This window comes from Coptis chinensis, chromosome 2 (assembly GCF_015680905.1).
Source record: "Coptis chinensis isolate HL-2020 chromosome 2, ASM1568090v1, whole genome shotgun sequence".
NCBI lineage: Eukaryota > Viridiplantae > Streptophyta > Magnoliopsida > Ranunculales > Ranunculaceae > Coptis > Coptis chinensis.
In genome coordinates this window covers 87,333,448-87,347,686 of record NC_141457.1, presented here as the reverse complement: position 1 = coordinate 87,347,686, position 14,239 = coordinate 87,333,448, and the positions used below count along the sequence as shown (strand labels likewise).

Below are 14,239 nucleotides of genomic sequence, written 5' to 3'. Positions count from 1 at the left end.
TTTAATTGGATTGGCATTGAAGAAACAGCAGATCCGGTACCAATTTATGACCCAAATTGGTCGGATCCAGATGAGGGAGAAGGAGGCGAAAATTAAAATGGAAATGAAAGTGTATTTCCTATGTATTTCCTAATGTGAACTATTAAGTTCCAACGTATTTCCTATGTATTTCCTAATGTATTTCCTATGTAATTCCTATAAGTTCTTATGTGTTTAATGAGTTATGTTTTAATGAACTATATTACAATGTATTTTAATTTTATTGGTAATTGTATTTCTATGAAAATAATTATATTGGACAGAACATACATAGTGCATTAATTAAAAAAAAAGTTAGATAAAAATACATAGTTCATTAATTAAAAATACAATGAAATTAAAATACATAGTGCATTAATTAAAAGAGACAGTGAAATTAAAATACATAGTGCATTAATTAAAATATATAGTGCTTTAATTAAAATAAAATACTAGATATTACATAAGCTTAGTTAGAGCTAGAACCACCTCTAGCCCTTGCCCATTCAGCACGTATTTCAGCTTGTTGTTGCTCGATTATAAAAGCGGTATCGGGATGGAGGACACTTTGTATCGGTCGCTAAAATCTTAGCTTCATATTGCATCTTTTGAAGCCGATTTTTTCCCAATTGAACCTGATTTTTTTCTGCTTGAATCCGATTTTTTTCTTCTCTTGCCATCACAGTTCTTTGACCATATGCAAGTTCCCTTTCCCTAAGTTCTAAGCATTTTTGTGTTTCATTTGCATCCTGTGAAAATGTATCCTCTAAACGTGTAAAGTAACCCTCCAACATACCAACTGATTTTTCTTGGTTCCTTTTGGACTTGGCTTTCTTCGATCCAAGAGGACGCTCCATTTCTTTTGGACGCTCTATTTCTTGAGAACCCTCCAATTCAACTCCACCAACACTTGGTGAATTAGAAGTTGAATCTTCACCATCATTTTTGCGACCTTTTCCCTTTGTGGGGCGGCTTGACCTTGCCTCAAAAACGTTACTCCACTTTGGATTATCCTTGAGTATAACGTAACAATGATCAAGTGAAAAAGCCGATTTTTCTTGTAGTTGGTACGTCATCCTTGCCTCTGACAACTAAAAAATAAAATGGTGGTAATTAGACTAAAATAATCACTAGGACTAAGATAATTAAACTAAAATAATAATTAGACTAAGATAATAATTAGACTAAGACTAAAATGGAAATAATAAATACACTAAGATAATTAGACTAAGACGGAAATAATTAGACTAAGACTAAGATAATCAATAAATTCCAAATTGACAACGTTGTAATTACCCGGCTTTGTATTGTTGTACCACTTGCATATCGAGCCTCAACCGCATTCACAATTGCAACAAATTTGTTCATCATTTTTGAAATATATTTCCACCTACCGCTAATTGAATCGGGAGACCTATCCGACCCACGTGCTTGATTGAACTCGTTTGTTACATGATTCCAAAATCCTTTTGCATTTTGGAAAGCACCAACAATGGAGTCTTCACTAATTTTTATCCAAGCAAGACATAGAGCTTGATCATCGGACATGCTAAAGTGAGCTCTCGCTTTTTCTTGAGTGCTACCACTTGCTTGAGATGCTTGAGTTGATGCCATTTGATATTTGGTTTTTTTAAGAACTGATTTTAAAGAAGAAGAAATATGATATATGATTGTTGGAAGTGTGAGTTGAAATGAAACAAATGTTGTATATATACCAAAGTTTTTATTTTGACCGTTTTTGACCGTTCGACTTTTTTGACCGTTGGTAAACTAGCCGTTAGGACTCGGGCCGGGATGTTGGATTCCGTCTCGTGAGTTTTTATAATCCGGGCGAATCCAACATCCCGTCCGGTTAACAAGTCGAGTGAAAACTTCGGTGGAAGGTTTCACCTTGTTTTGAACCGGGAAAAATTATCACCGAAGTTTATCACCCTCGCATTGCACAAAGACTTTTTTGACCCAAGTAGGTGATAGTTTTCACTTCCCCCCCTCTATCACCTGCATTGCAAATGCTCTAATAACGCGTTACAACACAGAGAATTAAATAAAATAATAAGTATGCAAATCTTGCTGCGGTTTTTTTAAGTCTTGAAATCTGTCCCTTGAGATAGTTAATATAGCTTCTTTGGATTCTAATTGTAAATGGTAATTGTAAATTTGTAATTATATAGAAAAAACTCATTTATTTATTTATTTTTAATAAAATGGGAGATAATTATATTATTTAAGTGATATTAGAAAGATTTTTCTAAATTATCAATAATAAAATAGAACTTGTTTTAATTTTATTGTGGAAAATGAGAGTAATTATTTAATTTAAGTGACATTAGAGTATTAGAGAAGTGTTTCTAAATTATTAATAAAAAATGACTTTATTCAAATTATATTAATAAAAATGGAGTTTATTCTAAATTTAGTGAGGGAGGTGTTTCTAAATTAAGTAAATAAAGAGATCTTAAATTGCTTACTCGATATTGGGAAGGGTATTCCGGAATACTCGGCTATCATATAGTTTAGATATGTAGGTCAGAGATAGTGAAAGTTGTGGTGGTGGTTATGTTGGCCACATCATCAGTTGTAATTTTCTTTAGGTAATGTTATTATTAATTAACCATGTTTTGTGGGTGTGTGGCTGATCAAATTATCGAACAGTAATGATATACTTATCTACTCATTTGACCTACTGATACTGATGATAAACATTAATTTAAATAGAAGAGATACGTATTTCGTGTATATTGCAATGAAATATTGTGAGTTGGCAATAGTATGGCTAAAAAGTAGGTTCCTATATATTATAAAACTAGGGTATGTATGCCCGTGCTTACTCCCGCGAGAGCTTGACGCGCCTGCGGTGCTACCTCGATAACTCATCGCTCTTTCGGTGCAAGGCGTATGTGCGCCTTCGACGCGAAATAACACGTCACACCTTCGGTGCAAGGGCAGTCCAATTGCCCAATAGCATCAATTGAGTCAGTGAATTGTGCAGTACCATGTCAAATTTAGAAGCCCAATAATTTATAAGCCCAGCCGTAATTGTTGACTTTTGGCTGATTTTTTGATAGATTTCATGGTATTGATTGCCCACTTAACAAAATTATACAAATCTTCCAAACACTTGGATTAGCCAAGTTATATTTTGGTGAGAATGATTATCTATCATTGGATAGTGCCTTTTAGCCCCATATTTTCCTATTTTGTTAGATAGAAAGAAGATAGGCTATTTTAGTTTTCTATTTTTATAGAATTTAGAAACACCACCCTCACATCTCTCAAATTACAATCACCCTTTTTTTTCTTTTTTTAAACAATTTTACGATCATGGAATTTACATAAACTTTAAAATAAGTGATGGGCGTAGCACAGTTGGCATGCTTGCATTAGTTACTGTGATTACGTCCAATCGTCAATTCTGATTACGTATTTGTTGAAGATGTAGTCGGTTTTGATGAGTGGTTTTTTTCATGTTATGGTTGATTGGTTGTGCTGAGCAAACAATGCGAAAGCACTTAGCCCCAATTCCCCAAACCCAAAAGAGATATATAAACCATAGTACAAAATATCCCGATATATCGTGATATTTGGGGATATCTATCCATATTTCAGAAAAAGATATATAAATATCACGATATGCTTAGAGATATATACGACTGCAAATATCAGTGATATTTCGATAATATTTGCGATATTTGTGATATTTGAGGATATTTTGCGATATTTTGTATATATAACAATTTTATTTAATATTTACCATTATATTTCAAATAAATATAAATAATGTATCATGATATATCAAGAAATATCTACAATATCCACGATATTTTAGATATATCCACGATATTTGCATGTGAAACAATGTCAAATATCCCCAAAGAAGGGGATATATCCACGATACATATCCAGAAATTGAATATCGATAAATACCCATATCCTGATATTTTGTACTATGATATAAACTAGGCCGTTTCTGAACAAATAAAACTTGGTATCGTTCCATAAACCTGAGTTGGATGTGAATTTTTAAGCGCGTATTTTGGACTTGAGGGCCGAGGCGAATGTCCACAACGTTTCTATAATATACTAGCAAGATGCACGTGCTATGCACGTAGTTGACAAACACATTTATTACGGGATATATATATATATATATGAAGGTTAGTAAAGTATGTGAATTTGGGTGATGTAAGTATTATTTAGTGAACATGTATGAAATGATAAATAGTTAAATACAATTAAAACCGGATCACTGACGATTGTGAAAGATTATCGTTTTGTGTAGTCGACACGTTTCCTGCTAAATGGGGAAAGATAAAGGGCCACTGTAACGCCCGTATTTTTAAAATACGTTTTTATCTATTTAATTAATTAATTTAATTATTTTCAAAATTCGTCGGATTGGACTCGGGATACGTGGGCCTAGTTTTTGGGCCCGAGTCGGTGTTGGGCTTGGGTTTCGGACCCAAGTATATAAACATATTTTTCTAGAAAATAGGGTTCAGAGAAAAATAATATATTAAAAATGGAGGCAGAGATGAAAGCTTGTTTGCTAGAGTGGGAGCCGCGGTTGGTTCGACTACTGGAGGATTCGTTCTGGTTTTAATACACGTGAGTAGTTATATTTTTACTCTATTTCGCAAAAAGCTTTACTGTCAGTTCTTGCTCCGTATCTGTTTTTCGTTATTTTTTCGCATCCTGTGGAATTATTGTGTATGGTTAGATGTTAGTATAGTTGAAAACGTTGGTTTTATGTAATTAATTGAAAACGGTTTTTGAATCTGTTGGAGCTTCGGAACAGTCGTTAATGGCGGTGCGAGCTCCAAAATCGTTTTACTTTTGTTGATTGTTTTGATATTGGTTGTTGATGTATGATGGACGTCGGGCATGAGGAGTGCGGCTGTTCTAGTTAGGCTGAAGCTCCCAAGAAAATCGTTAATGGCGTTACTGCCATTACTGGGACTTGGGGTTTATGCGTCTTTAACAATCGTTTGAACTGTTTTTGTATAAATTTGGTGGGTTGTTGATGTGGGATGGTGTGGGGCTGTTGAATGAGGGCTGTAAGAGCTTGTAACAAGCATTAATGGCGGTTGCGATTTGTAGATCTAGATTTAGAAGAGCTTTGATGTTATGATTTTCGATTTTCGCTTTTATTAAAGTTGTAGGGGTTTTCTTGAGGAGAAAAATCGGTGGGTCAAAATGGGTTGTCGAGTGGAGATGGTGGTGGTCGGTTTTGGTGGAGGAGAGAAACTAGAGAAGATGAACAGTAACTGTTGATCGGTCTGGACCTTGGGCTTGGTTCTTTGGGCCGGTTTTAGTGGTGATTGGTTGGGCCTTATTTGGTTTGTTTTGGGCCGAATTTAACCTTTGGTTTTGGGCCAGATTAGATTAGTTCTTTGGGCCGAAATTTCAATGGTGGTTGGGCAGAAATTTCAGTTTTAGTTTTTGGGGCCGAAAACTTAGTTGTATGGTTGGGCCAGTTCTAATTTTTGGTAGGCATGGGCCGGTTTTCTTTCATTTGTTTCTATGGGCCAGTTTCATTTGTTTTGATTGGGCCGGTTTCAGTTCAAGTTTTTGGGCCTGGGTCGGTTTCTCTTGAGGCTTGGGCTGGAGGCTTGGGCCTTAGCTTGTTTAGTTGTTGGGCCGGTTTGGTTTTAAGTTTTGGGCCCGATTTTGGTTGTTTTGTTTGGGCTAGTTTCTTTTGGTTTTGTTTGGGCCCGGATTCTATTTTAAGTTGTTGGGCTCGGTTTAGATTAAGTGGTTGGGCCAAAATCTAACTAGTTTTCTTGGACCAGTTTAATTTAAAGATTTTCAGGCCGAATCCAATTATGTTTTGGGCGATTCCAAGATAAGTTTTGGGCCTAAACACTAGTTAGTTATTGGGCGGATTAATCCGTTGTTTGGACCCGTTCCATATTAATTTGTGGACCGATTCAATATAAGGTTTGGGCTTGGCCAGTTGGGTCCGAACCTTTACCTTGGTCATGAGCCCATGAACCATGGACCTTTGCCCTTAGCCATGAACCATGGCTATGACCCTGAACCTGTCGAACACGGAAACGACAATTTGACTTTGACCAGGCCAGTTTGACTTTGACCATGACGTGTTGACTTTGACCGTTGACCATTGACTTTGACCGTTGACCGTTGACTGTGGAATGTTGACTGTTTTCCAGTTTTTCACATATTTGATTATATGGACTAATATAGTAATAAAATATTGTCGAACATTATATAACGTTGTTTGTCATTATCTAATTATGATTTGACGTGAGTAGTGTGTAAAGCATATATATGTTGGGATATATATATTAAATGGAATAGTTTGGAGACATAAATGTATAAATACTCTATTATTATATATGTGAGATGCTACTATGAGGTAGCATAGTATTGGTGAATATTTGCCCACGGGAGTGTGGTGTAGTGCAATAATATATTGACACGTGAAAGTATGAAAATAGTTATGAGATATATTAAGATATTTCTATATATTGTGGCTTAGTGCAATAAGGCAATTGACCTGCACGTGATATAGTGGATTTATTATGAGTCATTAATGTATGACACTTGAATAAATTATGTAACGAAAATCCTAGAACCTAGCTACCACAACTCATGTGATTGGCCTTCCGGCGTTTCATTAATCTGAATGGCCTTGGGCGGCCCTTTCCATACGTTTGATTAATCCAATGGCCTTCGGGCGGCCCTTCTGGCGTTTTAGTTAATTTGAATGGCCTTCGGGCGTAAGTAATGTGATTGGCCCTCCTGGCGTTTCAGTAAAGCTGAATGGCCCTCCTAGCGTAGCCGAATAGTGGCTTGATTATTCCGTTCGCAAAATAGAACGATGATGCTAATATTTTATGCGAATAGTGGCATTACTTACATAATTGCTTCCGCGTGAGGATTTACGGTGTCCGGCATCCCATTTCCCGAGGTGGTTACGCATACGGAGTGGTTCATTATGTAAGGGGAGGCATGTGGATGTATATGTTCGGCGTTGGGTAGCGATTGTGGTAGCCGGGAAACTAGGTAAGACATAGATCTGGCGTGATTTTAGGGACACACAAAGAAAGTCTAAATTAATATAATTATGGTAATATGTTGGTAAATGATATATCTTTAGATAGATGATTGTATATGATTTGGTGGTTAGTATTTTAGTTAGAACCTAAAACCTCGTGGAGGAACTAAATGCCTTTTATTATCGCGTATGGTATGTTGTATTAGTTGTTGGAAGTTAAAGCTTCGATTGGAGGAACTACCTGCCTAGATTATTGTACTTAAGTATGTTATATTAGTCGTTAAAAGTTAAAAGCCTCGGTGGAGGAACTAACTGCCATTATGGATTATGTATATATTTGTATAAGTATATGTTGTTTTAGAGCTACTCACACCAAAGATTTTTATAATCTTGACCCGATTTGCATGTTTGCTTATCGGTGTGTTCATTCAATGAACATAGTTGATAAGTTTTGACAGGTTTAGTGTTGAAGAAGAGTGGTTCTTTGTTTGTGGTTTTGCGTTAAGCGTTGCATCTCGAGGATTTGTTTTGTTTTCCCTTGAGGTGATATAGAATTTCAGTCTAGACAATGTTTTTGTATTTCATTTGTAAATTTTATTAAAGAGTTATTGAAAGGAGAGTTGTAACCTAATCTTATTTGTGAATCTTTGTCATGAGGAAGACTTTTATTTAAGTTAAAAATTTTATTGGTTTTTATTATCCGCATATTTAAACTGTTTATGGGTTTTTGGGAGTTGAGAGTGCGTCACACCTCGGAGATCGAAGAGTCGGGAACAAATAATGTTTTTCCGAATTCTGTCGAAATTCGGGGTGTGACAGCCACTATTGCCAGGACCATCTAAAATTAAGTTATAAATTTATAACATTGACTTCAGTCCCAAAAGAGTTATGCATTCTATAGAATATAATTTTATTTAGTGGCACTGAAATACTTAATATAGTCCTAATACTCGACCATATAATGGAAGAGTTACGCTAAGGAATGATAGTTAGTTAAACAGATTAAAAAAGAGTGAAACTCATCATCTGTGATATTTAATCCATTTGGCTCTTTAATTGCTCGACCCGACAAAGTAGGGAATCCACTCAGCTGCAAAAGTCTCATAGTTGAAGTAAATGCATCACACATTTATCACGTGTGAAAAAGCAGACATTAGCAAATGACTGAAAATGTTAGTTGATCAAATCACTCAAAAGACACCATTGCGTAGTTTCCTTTCGGTGCACATTTCTTTCTTATAGAAAATAAAAAACATAGTTATGCTATAGTTCAATGTTGTAGCTGACATATACACATCATTCATGTGTAAAGTATGTATTCATGTCATCGCTACATGCATGTGATGTTGTACACTCCAAAAATATCATCACTCAAGCCAAGTTACTAAACTCCAGTCAGTGCCCCAATATACACCCCCAAAGTTTGGGGCTCTCACCGCCCCCATGAGATGTGTGTCATCAAGTGCCGATGATATGACAACATCACGGTAACCAAGTGGTTGGAAATAACAGTTTTAACTTAAATAATTTGATTTACTTACTTGAGGATTCTACAAGAAGAAGTTTGTTTCCATCTCTATTGGGTGGATAACGATGCTAAATCCCCTATATGCCATTAGATGATCCTCAGTTAGCCAATCGACCGCGCTAATCCCTCCTACGACTTCGAGACTATGTATAATGTCCCAGGCCACTATTTTATTTTGTTATTGTGATGTCCAAAGACCACAGTCAAACCAGAAGAAAGAAAATACATATCCAGAAACACACAATAAAGAGACCTAACAGAATATATTATACTCAACATGTTTTCATGCACAATCTACAGAGACGTACTTTGATCCCTCAGGCAGCATAGTGGTAGATGACCCCTCAGATTTGATGATAACTTTATTTATGTAGGATGTGCAATAAAAATTGAGGAAAATGAGACCAAAAGAAAATAGCAATAAAAATGTTAGACAAAAGAAATCATAAAAGCGGATTTTTTTTTTTGAAAATAAAAAAGAAAAGAAGAAGTTTTTCAAGCAATAATCTTCAAAGACGTATTGGTGATCCCTCAAGAAGCACAAGGATAGATGATCCTCAGACTCAATAAAAATGTTTTCCAAGTCAATGTATAATGCCCAAAAGAACAAAGTGGAAACAAAATAAAAAAGAATTTGGAAAGAACCCGACATAAATAAAGTAAAAAAAACTTACATACATAAGTTCATAAATCCAGCGCAAACTACTTTTGGTACACGCTTTCAAAAACAATCTACAAAGACATGAGATCAACCCTCGGGCAGCATACTTGTAGGTGATACCCCAAGCACAATGATGGCTTGCATGTCTAAGTATGATGTGCATGAAAACACACTAAAAGAATTGAGATATAAAATAAAAAAAACAGCTTACAGAAACGAAATCAGGAGATCTACACAAAGAGGATGTATTCAAGCAGTCTACAAATCCATGATATTATAATCCCTCAAGCCGCACAGCTTAGATGATCACTTGGGACTCATTAGCAATGACTTCCAACCAGACAACGATTGAATTTCATCGACTACGTATGATGTGCAAGAAAACACCCTCAAATAAACAAACAAAAACGGGACATGAAAGCAAGTAAAAACTCACAGAAACGAATTCATAAAATCCATAGAATGAAAGTATACTTTTTATAACATGGTCTTGAGGACAATCTTAAAAGGCGCAGCACAGTCTAAGTATGAAAATAGAAAAAACAAAACAAAAAAATTGGGACAATAAATCTAGTTAAAACTTAAAACAAACTAAAAGGAATCTATAGAAATCAAAAGGAAATACTTTTACAATAAGCTTTCACGCAAAATTTACAAGGACGTCAGATGAACCCCTAGGCAGTCCGATTATTGGTGATCGATCCCAATAGTCATGACTATCATTGTCCCCATAGATGTGCAACGAAACGCGTTCTTAAAAAAAAGACAATTTGCATGAATAATTTCAAATTAAGATTTCTCCTTCGAATACTTCGGGCACAATCTAGAAAAACATGATATGATCCCTCGACAGCACATCATCAGAAGAGGAACCCTCAACGTCAATAGTAATGACTTTCATCGTCATTATATGAGACACAGACACACAAAATTTATGAGACACAAGATCAAGTCATTACTATCATAGAACAATTATGGGCTGTCGGTGAACCACGTTCCCTGATATAACACGAAAGTCCTCCTATACATTATCCCCATCTAATAAAATAACCAAAAGCTGGATGTATTAGGTATACACTCATCCAGGCAATTTAAATATAGAAGATTACTTAAGTATATGTAAACATGATGCAATTTATTAATTTTATTATTATTATAATCATTATAATTATGAATAATAAAATGTCAAGTGTGAACAATAAAAGGAAATGCCTATCTTTTCAAAGACAAAGATACCTATATATTAAAACCATTTATGATTGATGAACACAACCCTATCCACCGCGATTGGAACACATCTGAGAGAAGAAACCCGTAATTGCAAAATTGAAAGTTAAGCTCGACAAATAACCTCTACAAAGTGAGGACAAAAATCTACTTCAAAGTTGAAAATCATATTGACCAACGAAAATATTGATGATTACACTCTCATGACATGCAATGAACCTCTAAGTCTCATATAGAAAACGTCCTCACCAACGACACATTTATCTTAATAGAATAACGCCAAAGGTTACAAACTTCGCAACAAAACCAAATTCTATAAACATAACCCTGGATTCCACTTCAAAGCCTATAAAGGAGCACACAATTTAGTTGGATTTGCAGAGAAAAAGGGGATTACCACTTACCAGCTTGGATGTCAAGACCCTCAACTTTGTCAACTGAAACATCAACCAACGCAGTTCTAATCACTTTTAGTGGGTCAATAATTCCAGTTATCACCATGTCTACATATTCACCTGGTTATACAAATTAAGTAAAGATTAGAGAAATCTATATTAATTTAGCGAATAACATTGTTGTAGCTTCATACCTTTAGCTGCATCATATCCAAGGTCATAGTCATCCTGCTCCAATAGCTTGCCAACAATCACAGCACCATCAACTCTAGGATTAGCAGCAATTATGTGAAGTGGCATCTGAAGTTGAAAGAGGACCCAAAGGCCAAAACAAAATATTAGATTAGTAAATTAGGTATCAAAAGGTCTAAAAAAATAGGATGCAAATGTTGAATTGAACTCCACTTATAAGTACCCACTTGTATACTTAAATAGTGTCAAAAGGAAAAATCATGCAGAACAATTTCAATGAGACTTCTATAGAGAATATCATGTTTGTCGAATGTTTGCAATAAATACGTGTTCTAATAAACCAGTTGGCAATGAAATATTAACCTTCAGAGCATTCTAAATAATTTGGACTCCAACTTTCTGGTCAAAATTTGCAGTTTGCAATTTGTCCAACTCCTTTGATGCATAAATAGGGCAACACCACCACCTGCAGAAGAAAGGCTCTTATAAATCACATTTTCAATCCCCTAACCAACCTAAAGAAAGAGTGACAATTTATCAAATATTGAATTTACCTGGTACAATTCCCTCTTCAATAGCCGCTTTGGTTGCATTTAGTGCATCAGTAACTCTATCCTTTTTCTCCCCGACTTCAGTTTCGCTAGCACCTCCAATCTGCAAGAAAACCAACCACTCAATTGAAATATTATAGAAATTTAACCCTAAACATTTAACTTTAATATAAATAAACTACAGAAGGAAAATCATGTCATGCTCTTATTTGTTGTCTACTTCCCACCGCATCATTTTTGTCATCTGCTGCTTTTCTAATTTTGACTGAGTAGTAAACCACCTTATTATTCACCCTAGCAGCCCAGTCGAAGCCAAGTGTCCAACAAAAACTTAATATATTCTTGTAGTACTATTTCCTTCAAAATATATTTCTTGTGCCCATCAAAGAAACGTAAGTACTAAATTAGATTCTTTCCCCAGTGACTGTAACACACCTACCAAGTTAATGCATGTGAACAAAGAATTTGAGCATATACAAGATGATGGAGCTCCTCCATGCTGATTCCTCCCAGGTTACAACGCTCTTCATGTAGGAGAGTTTCAGCTTGAGTGCTCCCTGCTGTAAACAACTCAATGGCATGAGCAACCATCCTGCAAAAAAAAGTACAACATCTGGTTACCCTTAAGGCATCATAGACGGGGAAAAAACAGCAACCACATAATAACTTAATAATCGATCAAGAATGTAGCTTTTCCACGATTTACAAATCAAGTAAAATAATTACATGCATGAGAAGTAGAGCAGCTCACCAAAATAAAAGCTCTTGAACATTCAAATAAAACGACACGAATCACCGCGGGTAAAATAAGCAATTCGAGGAAGCAAAAGAGAAAATTAAGTACATGCGAAACAAATAATTCATCATTACCTCAATGTTTTCTCCTAGAATTCCAAGGATATGCCCCATCAAACTATCGGGTTGGATAGTGGTTTTAATTGCATGCATTTCGAGCTAAGTTGTACATTCCTTCTAAGCCCTAATCTAGGATTAAAGCTTATAAGCCGATGATAAAGACACAAAACACCAAAAAGAATAAATTCATACCGTATAATATAAACACGACAACACTCACCATTGTAAATGGTCCGACATAAAGAAAGTTTGATATATACAGCTCCATCCAGTGACATGTCACACTACTAAGAATGTTAGTATTTCCCAGCATGACCTGTAACAAGTTCTTCAAGCTAGCCCTCCCTGGTCTGGCGATGATCGCATCGAACCCAGAAAGCAATGCAGTCTAGCTTAGCTATATGTCCTCGCACTGAACCCAAAAAGCACTGCAGTCTAGCCTAGTTATCTGTCCTCGCACTGAACCCAAAAAGCACTGCAGTCTAGCCTAGCTATCTGTCCTCACCATCTTTCCCATGCCTGGGCATAAACTCAAAATGGTAAGGCAGTGCAGACATAACTAATAAGAAATACTTTTATCATGGAAAATCCAATTAGTACCTTCATAAACTCAGACTTGGTTTTGAAGCATTCACCTAATTTTGTGTCATCTAACTCAGAATGCATACGTGGCATTTTCAACACAAGAACAACTACTGCTTCCACGAGTCCATTCTCAGTCTGCTCAATCAAATGCACAACCAAAATTTGCATAAAAAGACCATATCAATTACATGGACATCCAGATCGAAAGGTATCTAACAGCTCGGATTTTAGTTTGCCAAATGGATTTATTCAATCATTAGTTTCATTAGTTTCATATAATAAATAACGATACAAAAAAGTTTATAATAAAGGGCAAAGATCAAACAGATTTACACCATGATTCGATACATCATACATGCCTTCAACTAATACAAACACAGAGAAGTGGAGTCGGATATCAAACCAATTAACAACGCTTAACTACTGTCTTCAGTCGTCAAATAGCAAAGCATTGATATATAAGTTGTAAACAAATCCATTTTTTGCAAACTTCCGAAACATTCCTTGGTACTAGGATAATGGTATGACACAAATGCCTGAACCCGAATGGGTTAGTTTGTTTCGACTAAATTTATTTTCCGAAATAAAGAGTTTATAAAAAAAAAAAAACTTATCAAGCTCGGTTATTGCTTCCCGGCGTCGCCATTTTTTGAATGAATGGGAACACACGCTTTGGAAGACAAAAATATAGTTTGCAATAGAATGAGAGTAGTAGTTGAAAAAAAAAATTTATGCAAAAGCGAAAGAGATGGGAGAGAAGGGGAAAAGAATCGGTTCCTATTCTTTAATTAGACTTTTCTTTTTCGTAACCTCTTATTAAATAACCCAATTAATTATTGTTAATTAAATGGCATTTATAGTGCGTACAATTGAGAATTGCGTGGATTTGGTTTTCTAATATATTGCCACATGAAAAGACTGATTGGCCCTATTTAAAGGTGTTAAGCAATTATTTTATTTAAGGACAATATCGGTACTGAAAATTTATAAACACATAAAAAGACAAAATAGTTCTCATTAATAAATAGTTAGGCATCTGATTTGATTATTCATCAAGGGTAGGGGTGTAAAAACGGCCCTCAAGCCCTCGGCCCGCCCGACCCAACCCGGCCCATAGACAAAAAAAGCCCTCAATTTTAAGCCCGCATGCAATTTGAGGGCAGGGCCAGCCCGACCCTCATGTTTTGAGGGGAGGGTAAGGGCCTAGAT

At 35.7% G+C, this 14,239-nt stretch overlaps 1 protein-coding gene and 1 long non-coding RNA gene across 4 annotated transcripts; both read right to left on the bottom strand.

Moving 5' to 3' along the window:
* Positions 1-622: 622 nt before the first annotated feature.
* LOC147518619 (chaperonin CPN60-1, mitochondrial-like) lies at positions 623-12,343 on the bottom strand. 2 transcript variants are annotated; one of them, XM_086594796.1, is made up of 7 exons: positions 12,317-12,343; positions 12,030-12,182; positions 11,594-11,693; positions 11,403-11,505; positions 11,042-11,147; positions 10,857-10,967; positions 623-1,109 (listed from the first exon to the last, which is right to left on the bottom strand). In XM_086594796.1, the coding sequence occupies exons 5-7, from the start codon at positions 11,145-11,147 to the stop codon at positions 1,054-1,056; spliced, it is 273 nt and encodes a 90-aa protein (XP_086450922.1). In that variant the 5' UTR covers positions 11,403-11,505; positions 11,594-11,693; positions 12,030-12,182; positions 12,317-12,343; the 3' UTR covers positions 623-1,053. The 2 variants fall into 2 exon arrangements, 1 of the variants encoding a protein (XP_086450922.1); XR_015214093.1 differs by lacking the exon at positions 623-1,109 and having other exon boundaries at positions 10,612-10,967; positions 12,026-12,182.
* Positions 12,344-12,512: 169 nt separating this feature from the next.
* Positions 12,513-13,633, bottom strand: LOC147518618 (uncharacterized). 2 transcript variants are annotated; one of them, XR_015214092.1, is made up of 3 exons: positions 13,046-13,633; positions 12,666-12,964; positions 12,513-12,569 (listed from the first exon to the last, which is right to left on the bottom strand). It is a non-coding gene; the product is annotated as an uncharacterized LOC147518618 (long non-coding RNA). The 2 variants fall into 2 exon arrangements; XR_015214091.1 differs by having other exon boundaries at positions 12,519-12,574.
* Between the last annotated feature and the right edge of the window lie 606 nt (positions 13,634-14,239).

Excerpts from the sequence above, each read along its gene's own strand:
- LOC147518619 (XM_086594796.1), bottom strand. The coding sequence starts at position 11,147 with ATGCCACTTCACATAATTGCTGCTAATCCTAGAGTTGATGGTGCTGTG. Across the intron at positions 10,968-11,041 it reads TGGATATGATGCAGCTAAAG|GTGAATATGTAGACATGGTG; the intron begins GTATGAAGCTAC and ends TTGTATAACCAG. Across the intron at positions 1,110-10,856 it reads GGGTCTTGACATCCAAGCTG|TTGTCAGAGGCAAGGATGAC; the intron begins GTAAGTGGTAAT and ends TTTATTTTTTAG.